The 26,447-nt window shown below is 41.1% G+C and overlaps 1 protein-coding gene across 15 annotated transcripts in view; it reads right to left on the bottom strand.

Annotated features, from left to right (window-relative positions):
* The window catches only part of AGFG1 (ArfGAP with FG repeats 1), a 68,623-nt gene extending 43,100 nt beyond the window's left edge, over positions 1–25,523 (bottom strand). For 3 of the 15 annotated variants that reach the window (XM_036320723.1, XM_036320721.1, XM_036320730.1), the window contains exons 1-2: positions 25,084–25,523; positions 16,017–16,110 (exon numbers count right to left, since the gene is read on the bottom strand). In XM_036320723.1, the coding sequence (XP_036176616.1) occupies positions 16,017–16,110; positions 25,084–25,250 (261 nt within the window). In that variant the 5' untranslated portion in view covers positions 25,251–25,523. Of the gene's footprint in view, positions 1–16,016; positions 16,111–24,251; positions 24,271–24,561; positions 24,706–25,083 lie in introns of those variants that run through there. The other 12 variants (XM_036320722.1, XM_036320726.1, XM_036320724.1 and 9 more) reach the window with 8 other exon arrangements.
* Positions 25,524–26,447: the final 924 nt, after the last annotated feature.

The following is a 26,447-nucleotide window of genomic DNA, read 5'->3' as shown; positions in this document are numbered from 1 at the left end:
AGGACTCCAGAGTAATCCATTTAAGAAAGTGTTTTGAACAAACGAAGCTGGAACAACGATATAGATTCATGAAAATATATGAACATATTTGACATGATACATACAGTAAAAGTAATGAGATGATTCACAGATGTAAATGTAAAAACTAAAGTTCAGAGCTTCTAAAATATTAAATGAGATTATTCTCATTCGAGAGCAGGCAGATTTCTTAAGAGAATAGAGAAAGTAGTAATTATAGAACTACGAATTGATGTTATTTTACCAAAAAGACAAACTCCTGCTTATCAAAAGACACCAACATAAAAATAAATGAGAAAGCCACAGACTGAGAGAAAATATTCACTAAACTTATATCTGACAATGAAGAATGAATTATTGATATATTCACATAACAGAATAGTGATCAGTAATAAAGAGGAACAAACCGCATAACTCAAAAAAAAGTTTTATACACACACAAAAAGCACATTCTTTATAACTTTACTTATATGAATATGAATAAAAATCAAAACAATGGTTGCCTCTGGAAGGGAGAGGGATTAAATAGGAAGGGATGTCAGGGAACTTTGGGATGATGGTCTTGTTCTGTATCTCTATAGAGCTTCGGTTTACAAAACTAGATGCATTTATCAAAACTCTTCTAAAGGTACTTAAGATTTTTACATTTCACTATATGTAAATTATAGCTCAAAAAAATTAACAAATAATGAATTGTAATTAATGATACACTAAAGATTTTAGGTGTAATGTGAAGTGACATTTGCAACTTATTTTGAAATGCCATAAAAAATATTAAGATGACTAAGCTAATGGATAGATACACAGATACTTGCTAAATACAGCACAATGTTTACTGTACCTGCATAATTTCTCTAATTTTCTGTATATTTGAATATTTCATAATAAAATGTTGGGGGGGGGGGCGCAGGGGGAGGAGAGAGGGAGCATACAGATTTGGCTTGTGTGCCATGGCTTTGAGCAGTCTCTGACCAAGATCAGATTCTTATAGTTGCCATTCATGAATAGGGGGTTCAGAGACACTGAAGCAGGTAGCCGAAAATCACACTCACCCCGATCTGATCTCCCCTGCCCCAGCAAGCAGAGCAGGTGACGCATCACAGCATTCACACTACCAGGAGACCCTACTCACCTGCACTAAGACCTATGGCACCACACTGCACTAGATGGCACAAAGGAGAACAAGTTATGGTACCAGATGGATGTTTGCAGCCACTCCATCTTTGAAAAGATCCCAACATTACAGGCCAGTATGAGCTAGTCCTAGCGGAATTAGTGGGATCCACTGTCCAGTAGAATACTGAGAAAACATATCTAAATCTTCAATAAGTTCCTAATAGACATGGCCTCAGGCTACTCTTATACACAGCTGATCTTGCCTGCACAGAATGGCTTGAATTTCATGAAACAGAACCAACAATGTCATCAGCAATCCCTCAAAAATCTATGGGCCCAGAGCCTATTTCAAGTTTCTTCTTACCAGCTCATAAAGCACCTCAAGACCAGATGGCACCCTCTGTTGCCAAGATGAATGCCAGATACTGTCGTAGAAGCCAAACAGGCTCCCTACTCTGTAGTAAGAACCCAGCATCAATTTTCAGGAGCCTGAGTAGCAGCAGATGCTGGAGCAATGGAAAAGACATAGGTGAAGGACTAAAACTGAGATGTGTACTATGGAGCACCTGTGTTATGAGTTTGCTGCAAGGCCTGGAAGCCACCTGAGTGGCAGTGTTTCCCAGGGACGTAATAAGATGGCAGGGCCCCCAGGTTACAGAGTATCCAGACCCAAAGTAGCCACCAGGTCTGAGCACTGCCTCTTCCTGTCTTGACACAAATCTGACTCTCTCCTACAGATGAAATAATACAGGCCCCAAAAAGTTGCCTGCCAGCCAGGACTTTACAGGACAGACTGAGATCTATTGAGCCTCCAATCCTTTATCAGCAGTACAGTTTTAAAACCCATATTTCCATTCATAATATGTAGGCCTTACTTGCATCGTGATTCAAAAGACTCTTAAGGGAAGGTAAAGGGGAAATTTATGCAACAAAAAGAAGTTTGAACACTGGATAAATAACTATATTACTGTTAACTTTTATGTACACAAACATTGTACTGTGGTTATTTTTTAAATCCTTTTTTTTTTCAGAGGTAAATTAGCTGATGAATTTACAGATGAAATTGTATTGATGTGGATTTGCTTCAAACGAATAAAAAAGGGATAGGATTGTATGTTAATAAAGTTTGTTATATTATTCTGTCCACTTTTGTAGATATATCAACATCTCCATTAACAAGGTTTATAAAAGAACAAAAAACTCTAACAATTTATATTTTTAACTAGTGGCCCGGTGCATGGATTTGTGCACATTGAAAGGAAATTAGAGTATTTGTGCAGTAATAACATTGCAAAAAATTACATGTCAAAATAGTGTATATATAATATAGTATTATAAAATTAACACATGCATGTGACTGGCACCAACGAGAACTTTATATGTATCACGCATGAGCGAGTCAACATTTATTTTTAAACTAGAGGCCCGGTGCACAAAAATTTATGCATTGGGGGGGGGGGGGGAGGGAAGGTCCCTCAGCTCGGCCTGTGCCCTCTCACAGTCTGGGACCCCTCGGGGGATGACCACTTGCTGGCTTAGGCCTGCTCCCCGGGGGATTGGGCCTAAGATGGCACTCAGACATCCCTCTGGCAGCCCGGCAGCCCTCAGGGGATATCCACTTGCCAGCGGGGAGCAGGCCTAAACTGCAGTCGGACATCCTTAGCTCTGCTGAGGAGGCAGGAGAGGCTCCCACCACCACCGCTGTACTGGCAGCTGTCAGCCTGGCTTGTGGCTGAGCAGAGCTCCCCCTGTGGGAGCACACTGACCACCAGAGAGCAGCTCCTGCATTGAGCGTCTGCTCCCTGGTGGTCAGTGTGTGTCATAGTGACCAGTCATTCCCAGTCTTTCTGCTGTTAGGGTCAGTTTGCATATTACCCTTTTACTATATAGGATAGAGGCCTGGTGCACGGGTGGGGGCTGGCTGGTTTGCCCTAAAGGGTGTCCCGGATCAGGGTGGGGGTCCCGCTTGGGTGCCTGACCAGCCTGGATGAGGGGCTGATGGCTGTTTGCATCTGGTCACACCCAGGGGTCCCCACTGGGGTGCCTGGCCAGTCTGGGTGAGGGGCTAAGGGCCGTTTTCAGGCTGGTGGGCGACTGAAGCTCCCAACCTCTCCTTTTTTTCTTTTTTTATTCTGGGATTTATTTACCCTCTATAGCTGTCACTGGAGCTGAGAGCTGGCTCCAACTCTGAGGCCCGGCTCCAGCTTGAGGCCTCGGCTGCTGAAAGCAGGTATCTGGGGTTTGTGTGGCTTCTATAATTGAAACACTGTTGCAGCTCCAGCTCTGAGACCTCAGCTGGCTGAAACCAGGTATCTGGGGTTTGTTTAGCTTCTATAATTGAAACATAGTTGCTTTCGGAGCTGTTGCTTTCAGGCTCAGAGCCGGGCCGCGGCAGGCGGGGAACCTTGGCTTCCTCCATAACTGGGGCAACCAAGCCTCATGTTCGCTTCAGCTGCGTGGCTGCCAGCCACCATCTTGGTTGGCAGTTAATTTGCATATCGCCCTGATTAGCCAATGGGAAGCGTATCGGAGGTACGGTTAATTACCCTATTTGTCTTTTATTAGATAGGACTGCCAGTATGCGTCATATGTACCTGCCAGTTGGTCAGACCCAGGAGGTTAGCCACTGGCCCCGAGGAGGGAACTGGCCCTTGGTCCCCCTAGGAATGGGGCCACACCCGCCACCACTCAACCCCGGTTCCCCATCCCAGCCAGGGGCCCGGCCAGCAGGCCCCATTGGTCTGGAGGCAACTCCTGCATTGAGCATCTGACCTCTAGTGGTCAGTGCAGGTCATAGCGACTGCTTATTCTGTTGTAGCAGTTGCTTAGGCAGGTAGATAAATAGATAGATAGATTGATTAGACTCAAGACTTTAAAAAAGATAACAATGACAAGAAAGAAATAAGAAAAGCTGAGAGATGAGAAGGAGCTAGAATGGTTGAGAGGAATGGATATCAATGCAACAAAAAGTTAAATAAATGCTCATAGTAGTCAGAAACTAACGTCTGACTCCTTCTAGATACTATGGGTTGTCAGTCATCATTCAAAAAGACCCACATATTACAGCATGTACAAAGCAAAGATAATATTTCCTACATTTTTTTGTTAATTAGATATTCAGTGAAAGCCAACAATTAGTATAAAAGAATACTGTTACTACTGATTAGATTCAGCTAGAACTAAGAGAGAACTCTAACACCATACCTTTATTTCAAAATACATATGTATATTTCTTAAAAAATAATCAAAAATTAAACAAATATCCTTTTAAATAATTCAACAGTGTGCCTCAATATTTTAGTTAGATGGTCTTAAACCTCAAATACCTCACTAGGCAGATATTCTCTCAGGTAATTAAATTTTTATAGTTAATGCTTTAATGTTATTATCATCATTAATGAGCTAACTTTTCATATTTATTAATACTATCATAATAATGAACAATGTAAACAGATGAACAAAAATATATCCAGAGACATAGAAAATTCAAACAGACCGTCAAACCTCAGAGGGAAGGCAGGGGAGAGTATGAAGGGGGGTAAGAGATCAACCAAAGGACTTGTATGTATGCATATAAGCATAACCAATGGACATAGACAGTAGGGGGGTGAGGGCATGTTTTGGGGGGTGGGAGTGGCCAGGGAGAGGTCAATGGGGGAAAAAGGGAGACAATATGCAATACTTTCAACAATAAGGAATTTAAATTTTTTTTAAAAAAAGAGTGCTCAACATGGAAAAATAATACCATCATATTGACTGAAATTCAGCAAAAAATTCTCTCTACACTAAACTCACTGAATTCAGTTCAAAGCACACTATTTTCCTATATGATGCTTTTTTTTCTGAGCTTAGTCATCGATTGAATAGGTATCTTTGCACATAAAACTGGCATCTTACATTTATATATTATGTCAGTTTCAAAACATTTTCACATACACTATCTTCAAATCAACCCCATGAAATAGGCAGGACAGGTACTTACCATGGATTACAAAGGAAAATGAAGCTCAGGAAAAGAAGTTTGCTGCCCAACGTGAGAAGGTTCATCAATTAGTGTTGCTGAAACCAGATCACAGGTTCTGAGCCCTAGTCTGGAACCTATAGATTCTATATTGATTTTCTCAAAGGTGGTCCACAGCAGTCAGCATCAGAATCACATGGGATTCTGGCTGAAAATACAGATGCTCCTGTGCCTCAATCCACATACAGGGTCAGAATCTCCAGGGAGTAGGACCCAGGACTTTTAACCAAAAAATATTTTAACTTTGAATTTTTTAAAAAAAACTCATCACTAGCCCAATAAAACTCACATGTGTATAAAGTTTGAAACTCCCTTAGATATTATACTCATATATTCTCACTGCTCTAGGTATAATGAACAAATATGAAAGATTATGCCATAGAAATATCTAATAAAGAAGAAACAATGAGAGCAATAAAAACAAAAACACATGTAAAATCTTATAGTGAATGCTATTTTTTTTTTTAAGAGTTTAAACTATGAGTGGAGGTTTTCATCCCTGTGGGCTAAAAGACTCCTGGAAGATTTGACAGGAAAGTACAAACTCTGATAGGCCTTGCAAAAAAGATTCAGTATAAATAAAACAGCATCAGCAAAATGGCTAGAAGACTGGAATACAGAGAGCAGATATGGAAAACAAAAACTGAGATCACTGTTATTAAACATTTCTTCTGGGAATGAAGAAAAAGCCAGTTATAAAAGGATTTATACTGTGAACTGAAAATATTGGAATTTCACAGATTAGAGTCTTCAAACAACCACCTACAGATCAAATAGAACCACTGGCCTGTTTCTGAGCTATTCTTCATCTAAGAATGGTTTTCACATGTTTAAAGGGTTATAATTTCAAACAAGAATATGCAACAGAGACTACAGATGACCTGCAAAGGCTACAATATTTATTATCTGGCCCTTTACAGAAAACGTTTCTCCACTTCTGCTATAAGCAACAAGGTACATGTAAATCCTGGACTATTAAGTATGAAACTTAACTCTGCCACTCAATGATGACATTTAACATGTAAAAAAACTGCCAGTTTTTATTATTATTTAAGCTCACGTAAATTCAAAGTTAAAATGCTCAAGGAGTTTAAATACATAAACCAAATCTCTATAAAACCCTAATATGCAAATCAAGCGAACAGCAGAATGACCAGTCGCTATGACACGCACTGACCACCAGGGGACAGATGCTCAACCCAGGACCTGCCCTCAGCCCACAGGCCCTGACCAGTGAGTGGGCGGCGCCAGGCCAGCCAAGGCGGGTGCAAGCGGGGGGCCCCCGATCACCCCACAAATCAGCCCTGATTGCCGGACAGGCCTAGGAACCCTACCTGTGCGTGAATTTCATGCACTGGGCCTCTAGTATTAATATAAATGACACTATTATATTTTATGAAAACTGAAAAATCCCCCTAATTAAACTACTGGTACTCTGAGCAAGGAGTAAAACTAATATTAATAATCTTATTAACATTGTCTATCTTAGATCCTGATTCAATAAGCATATGAATCTCTATTATTCAACAAGAAATATGCTGGGAATTTTCATAGGTTGCCCGAGTTCAAAACATTCCAACCTTTTTACATCAAGATGTTATTGTTACTATTTTACACTTGTAGAAACTGAGGCTCAGAGGCACTTTGTCCAATAATCTTAACCTGCCAACTCCAATCTGATCATTTACGCACAAAACCACTACACTTCAAGAAATATTTAACAAGCCCCACCCAACTTTATCTATTTCCCTATAGAGAAACAATTTAAGTTAAGATTGCTTAGTTTTCAATCAAAAGATATAATAGTTCCATGCATTGATTTAGGATTCACTCAAAAGCTTATTGTTTCTGCTCCGATAATGTCCCTTAGGTTCTTTCGGATACTGGCCTTCCACTTTTCAGAGTCCACTATTCTGTACTGAGAATGACCAACACTTATTACAGTTTATAGAACAGGATGCTTTAGAAAATAGCTACTAGTCTTTCACATCAATGTCAATGTCTCTCTCTCTCTTCCACTCCCTCCCTCCATTCCACTCTCTCTAAAAATCAATGGAAAAATATCCTCGGGTGAGGATTAACAACAACAATTAAACAATAGTTGGTATTTGGGGGTTATTTTTATAATATATATACTAGAGGCCGGTGCACAAAAATTTGTGCACTCGGGGGGGGGGGGGGGTGTGGTCCCTCAGCCCGGCCTGCGCCCATTTGCCATCCAGGACCCCTTGGGGGATGTCCACCTGTCGACTTAGGCCCACTCCCTGGGGGAACAAGCCTAAGCTTGCAGTCAGACATCCTTCTGGCAGCCAGGGAGCCCTCGGGGGATGTCCGACTAAAGTCGTAGGCCCCCAAGGGATTGGGTCTAAACTGTTAGCTGGACATTCTTTTTTTTTTTTTTTTTTTTATATATGTTTTTTAAATATATTTTATTGATTTTTGACAGAGAGGAAGGGAGAGAGATAGAAAGTTAGAAACATCGATGAGAGAGAAACATCGATCAGCCGCCTCCTGCACATCTCCCACCGGGGATGTGCCCACAACCCAGGTACATGCCCTTGACCGGAATCGAACCTGGGACCTTTCAGTCCACAGGCCGACGCTCTATCCACTGAGCCAAACCGGTTTCGGCTAGCTGGACATTCTTAGTGCTGCCACAGAGGTGGGAGAGGCTCCTGCCACCACCTCTGCGCTGGCCAGCCACGAGTCAGCTTCTGGCTGAGTGGCACTCCCCATATGTAAGTGCACTGACCACCAGGGGGCAGCTCCTGCATTGAGCGTCTGCCCCCTGGTGGCCAGTGCGCATCATAGCAACCGGTCATTCTGCCGTTCAGTCAATGTGCATATTAGCCTTTTATCATTATTATATAGGATGTCCCTATTTCCCCCCCTTTGCCCCTCTACCCAGCTTTTGCCCCCCACTTCTCTCTGGCCATCACCATACTGTTGTCTGTGTCCATGGGTTGTGCATATATTTTCTTTGGCTAATCCCTTCTTTAAATTTTTATTTTCAGATAAGTGCTTATAACTGCACTATTATATATTTTCTATTATATCATTTAGAATTAAGATATCTTTTAATTGAACCCTTGTAAATTTTAGCACAATTTAATAAATTATGCTAGAAGCAATTAGGAGATTTTTCCTGTAATGCAGATACATTTCAATTAGTATTTTATTAATTTTTTAATATTTTAATTTGAAATAATCTCATACATGTAAAAAAGAACTATAAAATACTACAGCATATTATATGTACCCTTCACCCAATTTCTGAGGTGTTAATAATTTAAACATAACCATTATACAACTAACAAAATTTGGAATATATTTTTCTTATAATCTCTTTAATGTTACTTAATCCATTTACTTTGTTTTTGTTAACCTTCACCCAAGGATATTTTTCCACTGAATTTTAGAGAGAGTGAAGGGAAAGGGAGAGACCCACTGATTGGTTGCCTCCTGCACATGCTCTGATAGGGACTGGGGATCAAGCCAGCAACTGAGGTACATGCCCTTGACTGGAATTGAACCTGGGACCCTTCAGTTCATGGGCTAATGCTCTATCCACTGAGCAAAACAGGCTGCAACTTAATTCATTTACTTTTAATCTGTGTCTTTATATTTAAAGTGGGTTTTGTTTTTGATTCACCCTCACAATCTGTCTTTTAATTGGTGCATTTATGCCACTGACTTTCAGAGTGCTTACTGATAGTTACTGCCATATTAGGTGACTTCTGGGGCATCTGGGGCCAGCGTGCGACCTGGGATCGGATCCATCACAGGCAGCAGGCAGGCAGCATCTGGGGCTTCTGGGGCCTGCCTGCGGCCTGGGATCAGATCCATCACGGGCGTCAGGCAGGCGGCTTCTGGGGCTTCTGGGGCCCGCCTGCGGCCTGGGATCAGATCCGATCATGGACGGCAGGCAGGTGGCTTCTGGGGTCACACTCGGGGGCCTGGATGGCGGCTCGCACTCACACTGTCCTGCCCTGCCTGCAGTATGCAAATTAGCCGTCGTCTTTGTTGGTGGCTAATTTGCATATCACGCTGATTAGCCAATGGGAGGTGTAGCGAAGGCACAGTCAATTACCATGTTTGTCTAGTATTAGATAGGATATATGAAATATGCAAATTAGGCTGGGATACCATAATGGTTCATGACCAGACAGGAGGAGGTTGCACACACAAGTGAGGCCCAGAGCGGAGATGGAGACGGAGATAAGGGGCTGGCGAGCCGCCGCACCCCGGCTCAGGCCGGCCCCCCAGAGCCGGAGCGGACACAGACAGGGACGGGGGCGTGGGGGGGGCCAACCCGCAGCCTCCGCGGCTGAGCGCAGGCCTGAAGAGGAGACAGTGGACCCGCCTCTCACTGAAGCAGCATGGGTCCCTCCTGGCTCCCGTGGAAGCGGCACGGCTCCCATGGGTGCCAGCGGCTCACTTCAGTCTCCTGCAGAAGCCGCATGGCTCCCGGCGGCGTGCTGCGGTTCCCACCGGCTCCCACGGAAGCGGCGCGCAGCCTACTGTGCACGATATCGCACGATGAGCTACCAGTCTAGCATAAAGATCAAATACTGTCAATCAATGCATGATTTCCTTTCTACATGAAGTTTATATGCCTGTGGAGCATCAGCAGTAACCATTTACTCTCAGTCCTAAAAAAAATCAGGAAAGTAAATTTGCTACTGGAAAAGAAAAATTGTAGGTTTCAAAATAAAATTACTTCTACATTTTCTTTTTATTTAATTATCTATAGCACTGTTCATCAGCCCTCCTTCCATTAACTCTGGTATTCAGAAGTTAACCCAATAGTGAAATTTCTTTAACTATGGAGCCATGATTTACCCATATCATGAAAGAGGACATATGGGTGAAACCACTATATACACACTCTCTTTTAAAGCAACTTCTGATACAAAAGAAAGCATTATAAGATAATATGCGGAAATATTTTAATTTTGGAATAAATCTCAAAACCATTGCAACAAATGCTAAATGCAAACTGCTTTGCTGCAAAATATTTTACTAACTTCTGGCATACTATATTCTATAACCTAAAAACATACATATCTGCTCCAGTGAACACATTGTTGGAATCTGAGGATACTTACCTAGTCAACTAATTTGCAAGCCATACCTGTAGAAACTAATGACATACTTTTAGAAATATCAATCATGTCCTTGATACATACAGTAGTAACACTACTTGCTTACCACAGCTACCAAAGCATACCAATACAGATATACTTTATTAATGACCCAAATACCATGAATTGTGTTGCCATCAGTGTTGTGATTCTCCAAACAATAAACAATTTTCAAAGTTCTGAATGAAAAGTGAAATAATCTCTAGATATTCACATGTGCTAAGCCACTGCATTGATGGGTCTCAATTACTGGCTTCCCTGTGCCCATGCCCTTTGCCAGGTAACTTGGCAGTCCCCTCCCATCCTAATTCTGGACTTGGCAGCATGACTTTCTTTGGTAACAAGTTGTTTACAATTATACCAGTAATGCAAGCATGTAAAATAGACTTAAGTTATACATGCAGATGATTGTTAACAGGTATTTCCCATATAAAAATGTCTGGAAGAATAAGAAAAGCATGTGTAATGTAGGTTATTTCTTTCAACACATTCTGAGCCATTCAACAACCATGGAATATACCTGCTGAAGCAAGTAACACCCCCAGGCATGACAACTCAACATGCCCCTCAGAACACTTAAACTCCCATGTGGGGGCAGAAGATCCAAGACTGCTTCCAAAGTCAATATACTTTCGATCTTTTAACTTCAGAAGTACGCATCTTCACGTGTGAACCCATTCACATACAAGATGCATGATAGTGCCTTTTTCACCCAAAATTTTATGTGATTTAAGTATGGTTCTTTACATAGTTAAAATCTGTATACTTTTTTGTATGCATGTTGTCTTTAAGATTTAAAGGTTTAAATATGATAAACTGATGATAAAGCACATGCAGTTGAAGTCCGTATTTTTATGAAGTTGTACCAACCATCCTGCACTTCATAATATTAGTCCTCACATTTTACACATATCTTAAGTTTTTAAGAACACAGATATTGCTAGTGTTGTAAAGAATCAAATATACCTACCTGAATATTTTGGTTCCAAGATGTCCTTAGGGACACAAGAAGGTATGCCTGTATTCCTTAACAAGCATTTAAAAGGTCAGTATGTTTTCTAACAGTAAGAACTATTGCAAATTTCCCTTTTCTTTGTGCAGTGTTTGCTTTGCCTTCAATATCTTTTCCTGCCAGCTTAAGTCCTAGTTTCTCTCAAAAACCAGCAAACGTGTCATGTTCTTCGTGAGTTTCCCAACACTCTCCTTGTCACCATATAACTTCTGAAATTCTTACTCATCTTAATTATCTAACACCATATTGTAATATGTTACATATCTGTCTCCCTCAATTCAACTGTAGTGTTGTCAGCTAAGCCGCCGATGCACACAGATCTGTAACTGCATCCACAGTACTGAGCTCAGTGACTGTCATGGTGAGGATTCCAAGTGGCCTATCAATTTGACTGACTCTTTAGAATTTAAGAGTCATGAACCCATTCCAGTCATCTCTCATATTTATATTTTGTTTCTACCTTTTGACATAATGCGTTATCTAAAATCAAGCAGCGCCTTTCATATTTTCTAAATTCATTTTGATATTACAGTCTTAAAAAATGTTCCCTCAGAAATCCTTGACATATGTGAAACATGAATAAATCTTGAGGACTTTTTGCTAAAGTGAAATAAGCCAGTCACAGAAGGACAAATACTGTATGATTCCACTTATGTGAGATCTAAAATAGTCAAACTCATAGAAGCAGAAAGTAGAGCAGTGTGCCAGGGGCTGGGAGGGGGAATGGGGAAGTGCTGTTCAATGGGTATAAAGTTCAGTCTGTAAGACGAGTAAGTGCTAGAGATCTGCTGTAGCACTGTGCCTATAGTCAATAACACTGTACTGTACACTTTAAAAATGTTTAAGATAGATCTCACGTTAAGTGTCATTACCACAATTTTTTTTTGAGAAATCTTAATATTTTGGCACCAATTTCCACCTAAACTTATCAACTAACAAGTTTGGATATTTTTACTTATTTCCCCAATGAACTGTTTGTTACCTTTCCAGTTCTGTTACAGTCATTAGACTTTTAATCTAAAAAAACAATAATATATTTTTATTTCTGATTTCATTCTGATGTCCAAAATTTTGCATACTAGGTCAACATTCTAAGAAAGTAATTTAAAATTTTCAGTACTAGGCTAATTCTAAAATTTATACAAATAGTCCAAATTGTATTTTAATCTGTAAATATATTATTCTATACTGAAATGTCATTACAAATTTTTTGCACTTTCTTCTAGCTTTAGATTTTCCTATAATGTACCACAATCAGTCTGGAACTTGATTATAAAATCTGGAAACTGCAAAGTGCTCACTTCTAGAAATCCATGTACTTAAAAATATTTCATTAAATCTTGAATTTACACTTCTTCACTATTTTAGAACCAAAAACACATGTACATCACAAGTAGGCAAGCAAGTTTAAGGTATTATTATCAAGTATTTGGAAGAAAGACACGCAGAGTCAAAAATGCTTGCATATATCTTTTGAAGGTGAGAGAAGATTGAAACTAACAAAATCTTAACACTTAACTTCTCTTGTATCAAAAAAATACAACCAGAACAGTACAACAAAACTACTCTTTCCTTTATTGGAAGTGATGAATTGCCTATCTACTTATATAAAAACCCAGGGTGTAACATCACGTCCCGAAGCTCGACCAACCAGAAGGAAGTCAGTCCTGCAGGGGTCGTCTTGGAAATGGCTGTGCCCTCTCCCAGCTGTTTCCCGGAGGGCGAGGTTTCAGGCAGGAACCCACCCTCAGAGTGGAGTGTGGAAGCACTGAGTCCTGGGTTGCCTTGCCAAGGTCTGCGCCCTCCCCAAGCTGTTTCCTGCGAGGCCTGAGGGAAGAACTCACCCTCAGAGCACCAGGAGCGCCCAGCAGCAGTCAGTCCTGGGTTGCTGAGGCGGAGGCCACAGCGTGGTAGAACTCTGGGTCTGGCCCAACAGGGGGCGTGGCCAACCTTCAAACCAGACCCTGGTAGTAGGGAGGAGGCAGCCCCATTCCTCACAGAATCTGCTGTTGGATAGCTTGCTGTCAGTGGCCTGCCAGCCAGGAACCCCATTCACCTGCACCCCGGACCCTGACAGGAGGGAGGAGGGAGCCCCTTTCCTCACGGAATCAACAGGTGGCCAGCTTGCTGTCAGGGGGCTGACAGCTAGGAATCCTATTCACCTGCATATCTGTATAAAGTTTTAATACATTATATTAGAGGTCGTGGTGGTACTGTTTTACCCATAGCGTCTACAGGAATTGCTGCAAATTTACTTCTCGGTGGAAGCACCTTTCATTCCCAATATAAATTACCGATTCCATTAAATGAAACTTCAATTTCTAAACTCGATATAAAGAGTGAAGTTGCTTAAACTATTAAAAAGGCCCAACTCATTATTGATGAATGCACTATGGGATCCAGTCATGCTATAAACGCCATAGACAGATTACTAAGAGAAATTATGAGTCTGAATGTTGTATTTGGTGGGAAAGTTCTCCTTCTTGGAGGGGATTTTCGACAATGTCTCAGTATTGTACCGCATGCTATGGGATCGGCCATAGTACAAACGAGTGTAAAGTACTGCAATGTTTGGGGATGTTTCAGAAAGTTGTCTCTTACAACAAATATGAGATCAGAGGATTCTGCTTATAGTGGATGGTTAGTAAAACTTGGAGATGGCAAACTTGATAGCAGTTTTCATTTAGGAATGGATATTATTGAAATCCCCTGTGAAATGATTTGTAATAGATCTATTATTGAAGCTACCTTTGGAAATACTATATCTATAGATAATATTAACACATTGTTTGCGGGTAGTTTTTATCACGCGCTAACAGGTGGCGTGGGCCATTTTTGCTAATTTTTTGCGCAAACGGCAACGTTCAGTAAAATTACGATAACTTTAGTTTACGTATTTATACGTTACCCGCATTCTACCACTAGTCTATAAAAAACGAATTAATACGTGTCCCGCGCTCTACTACACTGGTAGAACGTATAAATACATAAAACGTATAAATACGTTTCCCACATACAAATGTGTTAAAAATATATCTAAACATGCAATTCTTTGTCCAAAAATTGAGCATGTTCAAAAATTAAATGAAGAAATTTTGGATATACTCAATGGAGATTTTCACACATATTTGAGTGATGATTCCATTGATTCCACAGATGATGCTGAAAAGGAAAATTTTCCGGTCGAATTTCTTAATAGTATTACTCCTTCTGGAATGCCGTGTCATAAATTAAAATTGAAAGTGGGTGCAATCATCATGCTATTGAGAAATCTCAATAGTAAATGGGGTCTTTGCAATGGTACCAGATTTATTATCAAAAGATTACGACCTAACATTATCAAAGCTGAAGTATTAACAGGATCTGCAGAAGGAGAGGTTGTTCTGATTCGAAGAATTAATTTGTCCCCATCTGACACTGGCCTCCCATTTAAATTGATTCGATGACGGTTTCCGGTGATGCCAGCATTTGTGATGACTATTAATAAATCACAAGGACAAACTCTAGACAGGGTAGGCATATTCCTACCTGAACCCGTTTTCGCACATGGTCAGTTATATGTTGCTTTCTCTCGAGTTTGAAGAGCATGTGACGTTAGTTAAAGTTCTAAATACTTCATCACAAGGGAAATTAGTCAAGCACTCTGAAAGTGTTTTCACTCTTAATGTGGTGTACAGGGAGATATTAGAATAAGTTTAATCACTTTACCAGTCATTGTTTGCATCACTGTTGTTTTTGTATCCTGTTTTTGTTGTTTTCATATCATGTTTTTGTCGTTTTTATATCATGCCTCTGTTTTTGTTATATCCTTTTGTTATTTTTATTTATTAATAAATTTATATATTATTTTCGTATACATTTTACTAATTTCCTTTCATCTCTCACACTTCTATTATAGAGAAAGGGCAAATAGCAATATTAAAATATCTCCACTAATTAATTCCCTTTTAATGTGCACAAATTTCGTGCACCAGGCTACTAGTAAAAGTATAATGGCTATTAATTAATTAGGCGACTGGCTCATCTTACTGCAGGTCATAAAATATGCCCACTTTCTTTATGATTTTTTTGTAATAGTTTTAAAAAAATATTACATCACCAACTTTTACTAATGCAAAATATGGGACTAAAAACAAAAAAGCAAACAAACAGAAGGGAATTACTGGAAGCCCAATAAAACAGAGTGGAAGGACAACACTCCTCTACAAATATTTACACTATTGGGTTTCCCATGACACTATGCTGTGCCCTCAGAACTACCAGCCTCCTCCCTTCTGAGCACCAGTTCAATATAACATTAAACATCACATAAAATGTAGTATATAGGAAGGAGGGGAGCTCAAGTGAAAGCTGATCACACAACAGCCTAACAAAAGTTTACGATAACACCATAAAGTTTTTTTAAAAAAAAATCTTTTAAAGCAAAGACTAACAGTTACTCCAATACTAGACATCTTCTAAAATGCCTTTTATAAGTCATCACTGATGAATTTTAAATATATGTATTTCAACTCAGGTTAAAGCAAAGTACTTAGATAGCAAACATGAATTCTAAATAAATTAAATGACTATATACTAAAATACCTAAATATAAAATACAAAAATAACTTTTTTTTAAGACAGTGAAATTCACCATTCTAAACAACTTATTAAATCTTATTAAAATGGCTGCCAACAAAAAAGTTGAAATTGTAAAAACACTTACTTCATTTCCATGTTTTTGTAGGAATTCAATTTCCTGTTGTGTGAATGTTGTCATGGAGATAGATTTCACCCTGTGTGGTGGATTTAACCCTCGCCTAAGAAAGAAAATATTTTACAAATTTACTATTATATACTATAATTTTAAAATTATGTATCAATGCAAAACATTTGTAGCTAGCACATTTAAACTTGGAACAATGCTTTTATTTCATAAACTAAAGGTATCTTTAAAAATTATTTTGAACTATTAATCCCCACAACAGATATGTCAAGGTAATTTTGGCTAGACCCACACTAAACAATATACTTAGAGATAAATTCAGTGACTACCTAGTTAGAAACACATAGTACCTATAACACATGACCTTCTAGGAAACACAAACAGTGCTTTAGTGTGTTTTGATGAAGGGAGAAGACAACATATGTGAGAGAGCCCTATGGTAAAGAATTCAAAAAGTAATTGATTATTTAATATTTTCATTTTTAAGAAAATATGATAAGCCCTAACTGGTTTGGCTTAGTGGATAGAGCGTCAGCCTGAGGACTGAAGGGTCCCAGGTTCGATTCCAGTAAAGAGCATGTACCCTGGTTGCGGGCACATCCCCAGTGGGGGGTGTGCAGGAGGCAGCTGATCAATGTTTCTCTCTCATTGATGTTTCTAACTCTCTATCCCTCTCCCTTCCTCTCTGTAGAAAATCAATAAAATATATTTTTTAAAAAAATATAATAATGTGTTATGCATGGAGCTACACAAATATTCTAATCAAATAGCTATACCTTTAAGTTTGAGGCTAATTTAGAAAATTAAACTAACCTAAGGAAGCAAAGTTATTAACAATAAGAATAAAGTTCTCTCTCTTCATCAATTCAAGTGAGGTTTGATAATAAGGGACATTATTAATAACCTCATGAGGCAGTAAGTGTTCAAGAGAAAACAGTAGGGCCCTGGAGAAGGGAACTGAAAAATAGGTAGATACATGATTAAATGATTTTTAAGGTCTTTTACAACCTTGATGTCTTTTCTGTACAGACGGCCTTAAGACGCTATCTCTTGAGTTTCTTGATGTTTTATCATGCACATAAAAAAGTGAACAGAAATGTGCTCAGAGAGATTAAGAACTATTTACATTTTGTCCAAATATCACAAAGTGGCTACTCCACCCAGAAGAATAAGGGTCATATAATTTCTGCAAAGTAACAAAGTAATTTATACGAAGTCTCATAAAATTACTTTGACAGTCATGTCCTCTGGTAAAGGGGTCATTTGGAATCCAGGTTGTAGAGCAGATTATCAATACTCTTACAGAATAGTCATCTTGCAATCATCCATGCTAACTGAAATTTAACAATGCTGTAAAATTACGAACCAAAGTCTTTCAAAAATATTCTGGAAACATCTTTGAGTAATTAAAAATGGTATGTAATGTTATTTTAAATCAAAACAATAAGGAGAATTCATAAGTAACAGAGCCCCTCAACCTTCATATCCTGTCCTTCTTTCTCTCCCTCTAACTTTCAGAGATAGATGGCACACTCTATTGCACTTTATCTGCTTCACATTTCAAAGGAGAGAATTCTGTGTTGAGTTAGGTTTGGTTTAAATTTTAAATTAACAAATTATTTTCCTTCTAGATCTTGGTGAGTCATAAAACAGAAATGGAAATTGCATAGCAGAAGAAACTGAACACAGAAATTTCCACCTATAAGATATCATTAATGAACAAAATCTTTAATTGATCAAAAATGAATTTTTATTTATCTAATTATTTTTAAGGTGTATTCCTGGAAGTTAGTGCCACTTCCCTTTTTCTCTAACCTTGTCTAGCTGTCATGTGAATTCAGTGTTTGTAAACATTTTACTGTAATGACATTAGTCATAACTATTGAATAAGGGTTGAGCAAGTATACCACATCATTTTTACAGTGCCAATATAGAGGTACTACCCATTCTGGATCCTAAAAAACATATTTTAAGTCTCCAGGTTAGTATATGTGTATATATATAATTTAAATAATGACTCATTTAATAATAGCAGTATTGATATTTTGAAAGATGTTTGCCAGTTAATTGGTTTTAAGATGTTCCAAACTCACCTACTGGTGTAGTCCAATATGTTTTTGCAGTATTATTAAGTCATATGCAGATCCCAGGAGTTGGGAGTTTTAACAACCACCACCCAGGTATCAATGCAACCAGATGGTGTGACTCATTCCATATGCTGCTCTTAACTATGCCTCAAACAATCTTGCTAATACCCATTTGTTCATCTCAAATAACAATGTGTGCTGGATGAATAAGTAAGAAAGCTTATTTAGTTAGTGTTATTAAATTGTTTTTCCCCTGCTGGGGGAGAAGCTGGTAAAATATTGCCAATAGGCTATGGAAATTTAAGGGTTTGCTATTGTTGGCATAAAGTAATAAAGTTAATTTGACATTTAAATCTATTCCAATACTAGTTATTTAATATCATCCAGAACCCAACTTTAAAACACTGAAAATACACACACACACACACACACACACACACACACACACCATGGTGTAAAACACAGTTGTTATTTTGTTTTTCTGAAAATCACAATTATTACACTGTAACTTCCTTTTTACACTTAGGGCAAGCATCTAGAAAATAATACTCAAGTAACAACTTAATTAAGACATTCCAGTAAAAAGTAGACAAAACTCAAGAATGTCTTTACTATCTCTCTAAACCCGCTGAAATAACAGCAAAGGCATTAAATGCATTGACCCAGAAAGAGACAGAGGGAAAGAGAACAAGGGAGGAGCCCCAAAGCACACTATTGCTCTTAAATAACAAAATTTGGGAGATAAAATGTGAGTATGCCAGCAGTAACTGACTTCACAGAATAAAAATAAAAATTGAAGCTCCTGCAGGGTTGGGAGAAGCCAGCTAGAGTTGATTCCCACCACAGAACCCTTGAAAGATTACCAAATAAATCAGACAAAGGTTGGGGGGTCTGGAGGGTCATAAATAGAAAGAGGAAACAGACAAGAATCCAACATCACTGTTTATGGTAATAAGAAATGGAAGAAGGTAATAGATGTCTATTTTTGTTCACTATAAGCCTTTCTATTTTTAAATTATATGATGTATTCTTTTGATAAAAATCAAAATTGAATTAAAAATTAAATTAAAAAAAGAATGAAAAATGAACAGTTCTTGTCAATATTAAACCTGATATATACTTACAGGGTGTTTTCTTTAACTGATAAAAAAAGGCATTCCTAGAAAACTTGAGTGATTATTTTACATTTCCCAAAAATATCAAGTTTCTTTACTATATACTAGCACTTTTGTAGAAATACATACCTACTGAACACAACTGTTCTAAGTTAGTGTTCCAAGTTAGAGCCACCAAGATTTATTGAGTAAGAGATAAAGATTTGAAGAGAGAAATGAGGAAGAATTTTCATATCTTCTCATATTATTATTTGTAATGATTTCCCTACTTTCCCCCATCATAGAGCCTGCAAAATTTAGCAACTGAAAATGTATCAAATAGTTTTCCCACTTACAATAAACTTAAATTGTACTACATTGTCAAACTATCTCCCTGAATGTAACCACGTTATAGCACTAAAAAAAGTGAAAAGGAGACCAGCAGGAGTGGCTCAGTTGGTTGAGCATCGTCCCATGAACTGAGAGGTCACTGGGTTCGATTACTGGTCAGAGCACATGTATGGGTTGCAGCTAGATCCCCAGTAGAGGATGTGCAGGAGGCAGCCAATACATGTTTCTCTCTCACACTGATGTTTCTCTCTCCCTCTCTCTGCAATCAATAAAAACTTTTTTTTAAAGTAAACAGGAATTTAAGGATATAAGTCACTGCCCACTGTGACCTCATGAGGAAATAAACTCTATCTATAAGCAGAACTCCTAAAGGATATTTGATTGTAATCTACTGCTAATCTATCTGTAACAATAAAAGGGTAATATGCTAATTAGACCAGACATCTTCCGACATCATTCTGGATGTTCTTCCTGACAAAGCCGGGGCCAGAGGGAAGCCAGCCCGGGTCAGGTGCCTGTGGGCGGCAGGAGGAAGAAGGCAGCCCGGGTCCCGGGTGCCTGTGGGCAGCCGGAGGACGGAAGCAGCCCGGGTTCCTGGTACCAGAAGGAAGCCAGTGCCAGAGGGAAGCCGGTGCCGGTAGCCGGGGGAAGGAAGGCCTACTCTTGCACGAATTTTCGTGCATCAGGTCTCTAGTAACTATATAAAAATAAATAAAATGCCTCTTTTCATCTGTTCAACTTTAATTTTAAAAAGTTAATAATCTTGCAAGATTCACTGTAAGTCAAAATGCACACAAAATTAATAGAGTTTAAGTTACTATCCAGCTACATTTATCCACCGGTAAAATTCCAAGATGAAATGTACTGTGCACATAAAATAGCTGATATTAAGAGAAACAAAGTATATATTTCTCAAAAGTTATTTTTTATTTTATCTAAACACTTTCTGAAAAATAGTAACTTTGTTGTGGTTAATCCTCACTCGAGGATATTTTTCTCTTTAACAGACAGTGGGAGAGAGGGAGAGAGGGAGGGAGAGAGAACTATGTGATGTGAGAGAGACATCAATTGGTTGCCTCCTGCATGCTCCTGACCAGGGACAGGGAGTGAACCCACAGCCCAGGCAGTGCCCTTGACTGGGAATAGAACTCGAGACCCTCCAGTTCACAGGCCGACACTCTAACCCAGCCGTGGGGCAAACTACGGCCCGGGGGCGGGACCCGGCCCGTTTGAAATGAATAAAACTAAAAAAAAAAAGACCGTACCCTTTTATGTAATGATGTTTACTTTGAATGTATATTAGTTCACACAAACACTCCATCCATGCTTTTGTTCCGACCCTCCGGTCCAGTTTAAGAACCCATTGTGGCCCTCGAGTCAAAAAGTTTGCCCACCCCTGCTCTAACCACTTAGCAACACCTGCCAGGGCTATGAATCATTTTTTAAGGATAGAACAATTCTTATATTATTCCCTGGTTATACTAATGCTAGTCTACACAAAACAAACAATTTGGTCTAAAATTAAGTATTTAACATTTTATTATCGGTTGTAACAGAAGTATTTCTGTTGATAGAACCTGACAGTGACAAATCAATCTGCTACATCACCCCATTCTGCCTCAATAAAGAAAAGTTTAACTATATCTAAACCTGAAGTCTATTTTCAAGTTTCACAATCTGAAATGAATTATGTACTCTGAATGAAAATCATATACAAATACAAGAAAGCCCTCTGAAAATAAAGAAAATATTAGCTCTGAGTCTAGTAATATTAGCATTTAATTTACTTAAAGATATTGTTAAATTAATGATAAAAGATGTGACTATCTTAAAGTTTAGAATTCCGATAGTGTACACCATTTACTGTGTATGGGAATTTTCTAGGCACATCAAGGTTTCTGAATGGCAGCTAGCATGCCTTCTTTAAAATACAGGGGTGGGCAAAAGCAGGTTTAGACTTGTGAGTACATGAACCACAGTTTATTCTTGTATTATTACTAATAATTGTATTACTAGAGGCCCAGTGTACAAAATTCGTGCACTTGGCGGGGGGAATCCCTCAGTCCAGTCTGTGCCCTCTTGCAGTCCGGGAGCCCTCGGGTGATGTCTGACTGCTGTGGAGGCTCCTGCCACCACCCCTGAGTTTGCCAGTTGTGAGCCCAGCTCCTGGCTGAGCGGTGCTCCCACTATGGGAGCACACTGACCACCAGGGGGCAGCTCCTGCATTGAGCATCTGCCCTGTGGTTTTCAGTGCCCTCACAGCAACCAGTCATTCTGCTGTTCAATTTGCATATTAGCCTTTTATTTTATAGGATTTCCCATACAAACAACTGTATCGGTCTTTTGCCCGCCCCTGTTTTATATCTACTACATAAGCCCTGCCCTCACATTTAGTATATGTTCAATGAACAGCAACCTTCTATCATCTTCTTATCACAAACGAAGAAACTGAGGCTGAGGGGATGGCTCCAGGCCAATCCGCACACATTATGGCCTGGCTAATACTTGCCCTAAGTCATAAAGCTTGCAGAGGTGTCAAAAATCTGACTTCAAAATTCACATTCTTTCAATTATTCCATAAATAAATAATAAATGTTTATTTATTATTAAACTCAATAGTTATATTACCGTTAAATTATTTTCCTGCATTATTGATTTTGAAAGAAATAGAATCCCCAGGAGCTTACAGTCCCTTCAGTATTTCTGCAGTAGACATTTGATCCACCATCCATTCCCAAGAATACCAGATTTCTGACTTGGGAATTCTATTTGGGGATCCTCGTGGTTCCAATGAAGTCAGCATAGAACAGGTGTCCAATAAAGGCACTGGTTCAAGCTAACCAGAGTGAACTGCAGAACGTCTGGACAAGCTGGAAGGACGATATGCAGCTTTGGGAGCTGGAGGCAGCCATCTTTGGACCAGGGAAATCTAGGCAACCTCATTAAGCCACTGGATAAAGTCTTACTTAAAACCAAACAATAATCCCCTTTATATTTTTTAACCAATTTCAGTCAGGTTTTGAGTTAAATCTAAAAAATCAAACCTGAGAGATTTTTATAAAGTTATTCTCATTTTGATGTCTTTCATATATTGTTCCCTACCTGGGAAATGTCCTCTCCACCCTGTTAACAATGCCTCTCATTTATTGAGCATCTATCATGAACCAGACATTGTATGAAATGTTACAGACTCAAATATTGAAACCTAATCTACATACAAAATCTACAGGGTAAACCATGTGATAGATGAGGAAACTCAAGTTCAAAGAGGCTGAGTGGCATTCTCCAAACCACATAGCTAGTAGTGGAGCCAGGATTCAAAACCAGGTTTATCTAGCTCATAAATACCTGATCTTTCAACTACATGAACCTACCTGCCAAATGGATCTTGGGTTTAAAGGTCTTTGCTCAGGCATCAAGTCCTCTATGAAATTTTCTCTATCATTTACATATTTCATGGGTAGCTCATTCAAAGAAAGGAAATGTTATAATGTATTGTAACTAAATGTATATACTTAGAATGCAAACCCCTTAAGGATAGGAGGATCCACCTAACACCAATGCCTCCCACAGTGTCTGACACAGGTCAAGTGACCAATAAGTATGTGTGGAATCACCACTAAACAGAGATATGAAGCACTATCTATTATAGATTAAATCCCACTAAAATAAGCAATTGTCATCACACTGAGGTATACTTTTACACAGAATGTTTCTGAAACGTGGAATCTAGGAAATTTGTAAGTAGTTCTTGGTATTATGCATTTGCTGCAATAAATTAAATGTTCCTCACTATACTTATAAAGGGCTACAAAGATGTCAAAATCCAGAACAGTAAATACATATATTTTTCAAACCAAATACTTAAAATATATCAAAGGACCTTGTGTTATAAGTAAAAGACATACTTACTATGCACATAATAAATGTCAAATACACTTAAAAAGAACTGGACTATTGACTTCATTTTTAGAACCAAGTTGCCCAACATAAGTCACTTAACTATTTGTAAATGACAATCATGAACCAGACAATCTCAGATACCACCCGAGCTCGACCATGCTGGGGTAATTCAGTACTATCACTACTTGTCAAATTCTCCGTGCTTCCCTGACTGCCAATCTAAAAGTAACCTCAGAGGAGGTCTCTCCTATCATACTATTTTAGTGCATACTTACCCCTGACATTTTTCTCCACTTTACCATTTCCCCCACTAGAATGTAAGCACCAAAAGAACAAGAACTTCGCTGTATTTGTAAGAACACCCCACACCTTCACTCAGAGCCTACGAGTCACCAGTAAATGTTTGTCGAAGAAATAAGACTTAGAAGACTAATTATGCCTCTTTGTGCCCAACTTAAAAATAAAAGCAAATCGTACACTACTGGACATGTCCTGCATTTTCCAAATATGTTTTCTCATATGCCATGTACTGTCTCAGTACTAACATGACAAAGGGTGTGTGTGTGTGTGTGTGTGTAAGTTGGAGAGAGGGGAGTAACCAAATTATTCGAAAGAATAGTACAAACGAAAGAACGAGGTGTTTTGGAGCAATAAAGCTCTTAATATTTAGTAAGCACTACTTCGTCAATTGACTTGCTTAGAATCTATACATACTGAAATAACTGCAGAAAAGCAACCTGTCAGTTCCCAAATCATCTGCAAACTTCCCAAAAGGAATTTCACACCAACAAAAACCTTACTAAAATAAAGCTTACTGAAGCAAAGATGAACAAGCACCTCCCGCCCCAGGAAGTCAAGCCGGTGGTCTCGGGTCTCTGCGCCTCCCCGCTCCCGGGCGCAGCCCGACACCCGGGTCCGGGCAGGGGACCCCCGTGCGGACGCCGCCACCACGTCCGGATGACACAGCTCCCGGCGGTGCCTTCTTCCCACCCAGCTCTCCCCAAACTCCTCCGGGCGCGCTCGGGACCCTGCCCTCACACCCCTCCCCCTCACGGCTGCTCCCCCTCCCTCGCCCGAAATGCAGCCTCCGAACTCGCCCCCGGGACTCACGCCCGTGCCCTCGGGGCATCTCCATCTTGTTACTCTTGCCAAGTGCCCGCTTTCTCCCAGGGACCCGGGGCCCTGGACCCGCGGGGGGAGCCCCGGCGAGGCGTCCTCCCTGCCGCTCCCACCCGGCGGCGCCGGCAGGTGCCTCGCAGGGCCGCCCGCCCCGGGCCGAGGGGCGGGGCACTAGGGACCCGCACGCCCTCTCCGGCGCCTCTCCCCCGGCCTTCCCCCCACGGCCGCACCGGTCAGCGCCCCCGGGGGCCGGGGACCCGGAGGCGGCGGCTCCGCGGGCGCCCCGATGCTCGGCCCGGGCGCCCCGTCCTCGCCCGCAGCCCGCCCACGCCCCGACCCCGGAGGCGGCCCGACCCCGGACCCTCGGCCGGCGAAAGCGAAAGCGCATCCCAGCCCGGAGCCGGGGCCGAGCGCATCCCAGCCGCCCGCCCGCGCCCCAACGGCCGCCCCGGCCGCGCGGAGCCCCCGCCCCGGCCCGGCGGGCCTCTCCCCACCCGCCGCCGCCCCACTCACAGGCAGCCGGAGCAGGAGGTACAGACGAAGGAGCCCACCGTCATGTTCACGTAGGTGGGGCCGCGCTGGTCGCAGTCGAAGCACTTTCGGTTGTGCGGGAGGCCGGTCATGTCCCGCAGCATCTTCAGGTGCTTCTCCTCCTGCTTCCGCTTGGCGCTGGCCGCCATGGTCGCGGCGCCCGGGGAGCAGGCCGGCAGGGCCGGGCGCCGGGCGGCGCTGCGCCGGGGGCCCGCGCTCCCACGGGCCGCCCTGGCCGCGGCCGCCGCCCTCGGTCCGCGCGCGCCCCCGCACCGGGCTGGCCTCCGCCGCCGCTCGAGTCCACTGGGCTGGGCGCGGCGCGGGCGCTGCGGAGCGCGGACTGACCGCCCACACCAACCGGCCCGGCCGGGACAGCCACCGTCGCCGCCGCCGCCACCTTCCCGACTTCTCCAGAAGGGAGAAGCCGAGAGAGGGGGACGGCAAGAGGAGGCCCGCCCCGAGCGGCCGGAGGCCAAGTGCGGCTGGCGCCCCCTGCTGGCTAGGAGGAGTCACTGCGGCCACGCTGAGACCGGGATTCTGGCTGGGGCCGAGGAGGGAGCATAGACAAGGGATGATGATAATAGACAGCATTTGTCCCAGCCGGTCTTGCTCAGTGGATAGAGCGTCACCCTGCAGACTGAAGGATCCCGGGTTCGATTCCGGTTAAGGGCACATGCCGGGTTGCCAGCTCCATCCCCGGTGGGGGTCCTTTTAGAAGGCAGCCAATGATCCTCACCATTGCATTGAAGTTTCTACCTCTCTCCCGCTCCCATCCTGAAATTAATACATACATACATATATACATATATATATACAGCCTAGTGTTGGTCTGTGGACTGAAGGGTCCCCAGCCCAGGTTGAGGGCTCGATCCCCAGTAGGGGGCATGCAAGAGGCAGCTATCCAATGATTCTCTCTCATCATTGATGTTTCTCTCCCTCTCCTTTTCTCTCTGAAATCAATAAAAATATATTTATTAAAAAATAATAATATGCCGAGACCGGTTTGGCTCAGTGGATAGAGTGTCGGCCTGCGGACTGAAAGGTCCCAGGTTCGATTCCGGTCAGGGGCATGTACCTGGGTTGCGGGCACATCCCCAGTGGGGAGTGTGCAGGAGGCAGCTGATCGATGTTTCTCTCTCATCGATGTTTCTAACTCTCTATCTCTCTCCCTTTCTCTCTGTAAAAAATCAATAAAAATATATTTAAAATAATAATAATAATAGACAATATTTATTTAAGCTCTTAGATGTACATAGCGCATTACATGGGTTACCTTCCTTCCCTACTTAAAACTCTCCAAGAGCTGCTTACTGCTTTTGGAGATAATTCCAGGTTCCACACTATAC

This window comes from Myotis myotis, unplaced genomic scaffold (genome assembly GCF_014108235.1).
Source record: "Myotis myotis isolate mMyoMyo1 unplaced genomic scaffold, mMyoMyo1.p scaffold_m19_p_8, whole genome shotgun sequence".
Taxonomy (NCBI): Eukaryota; Metazoa; Chordata; class Mammalia; order Chiroptera; family Vespertilionidae; genus Myotis; species Myotis myotis.
The sequence above is the reverse complement of the archived record's forward strand: the minus strand, read 5'-3'. Positions and strand labels throughout refer to the sequence as shown.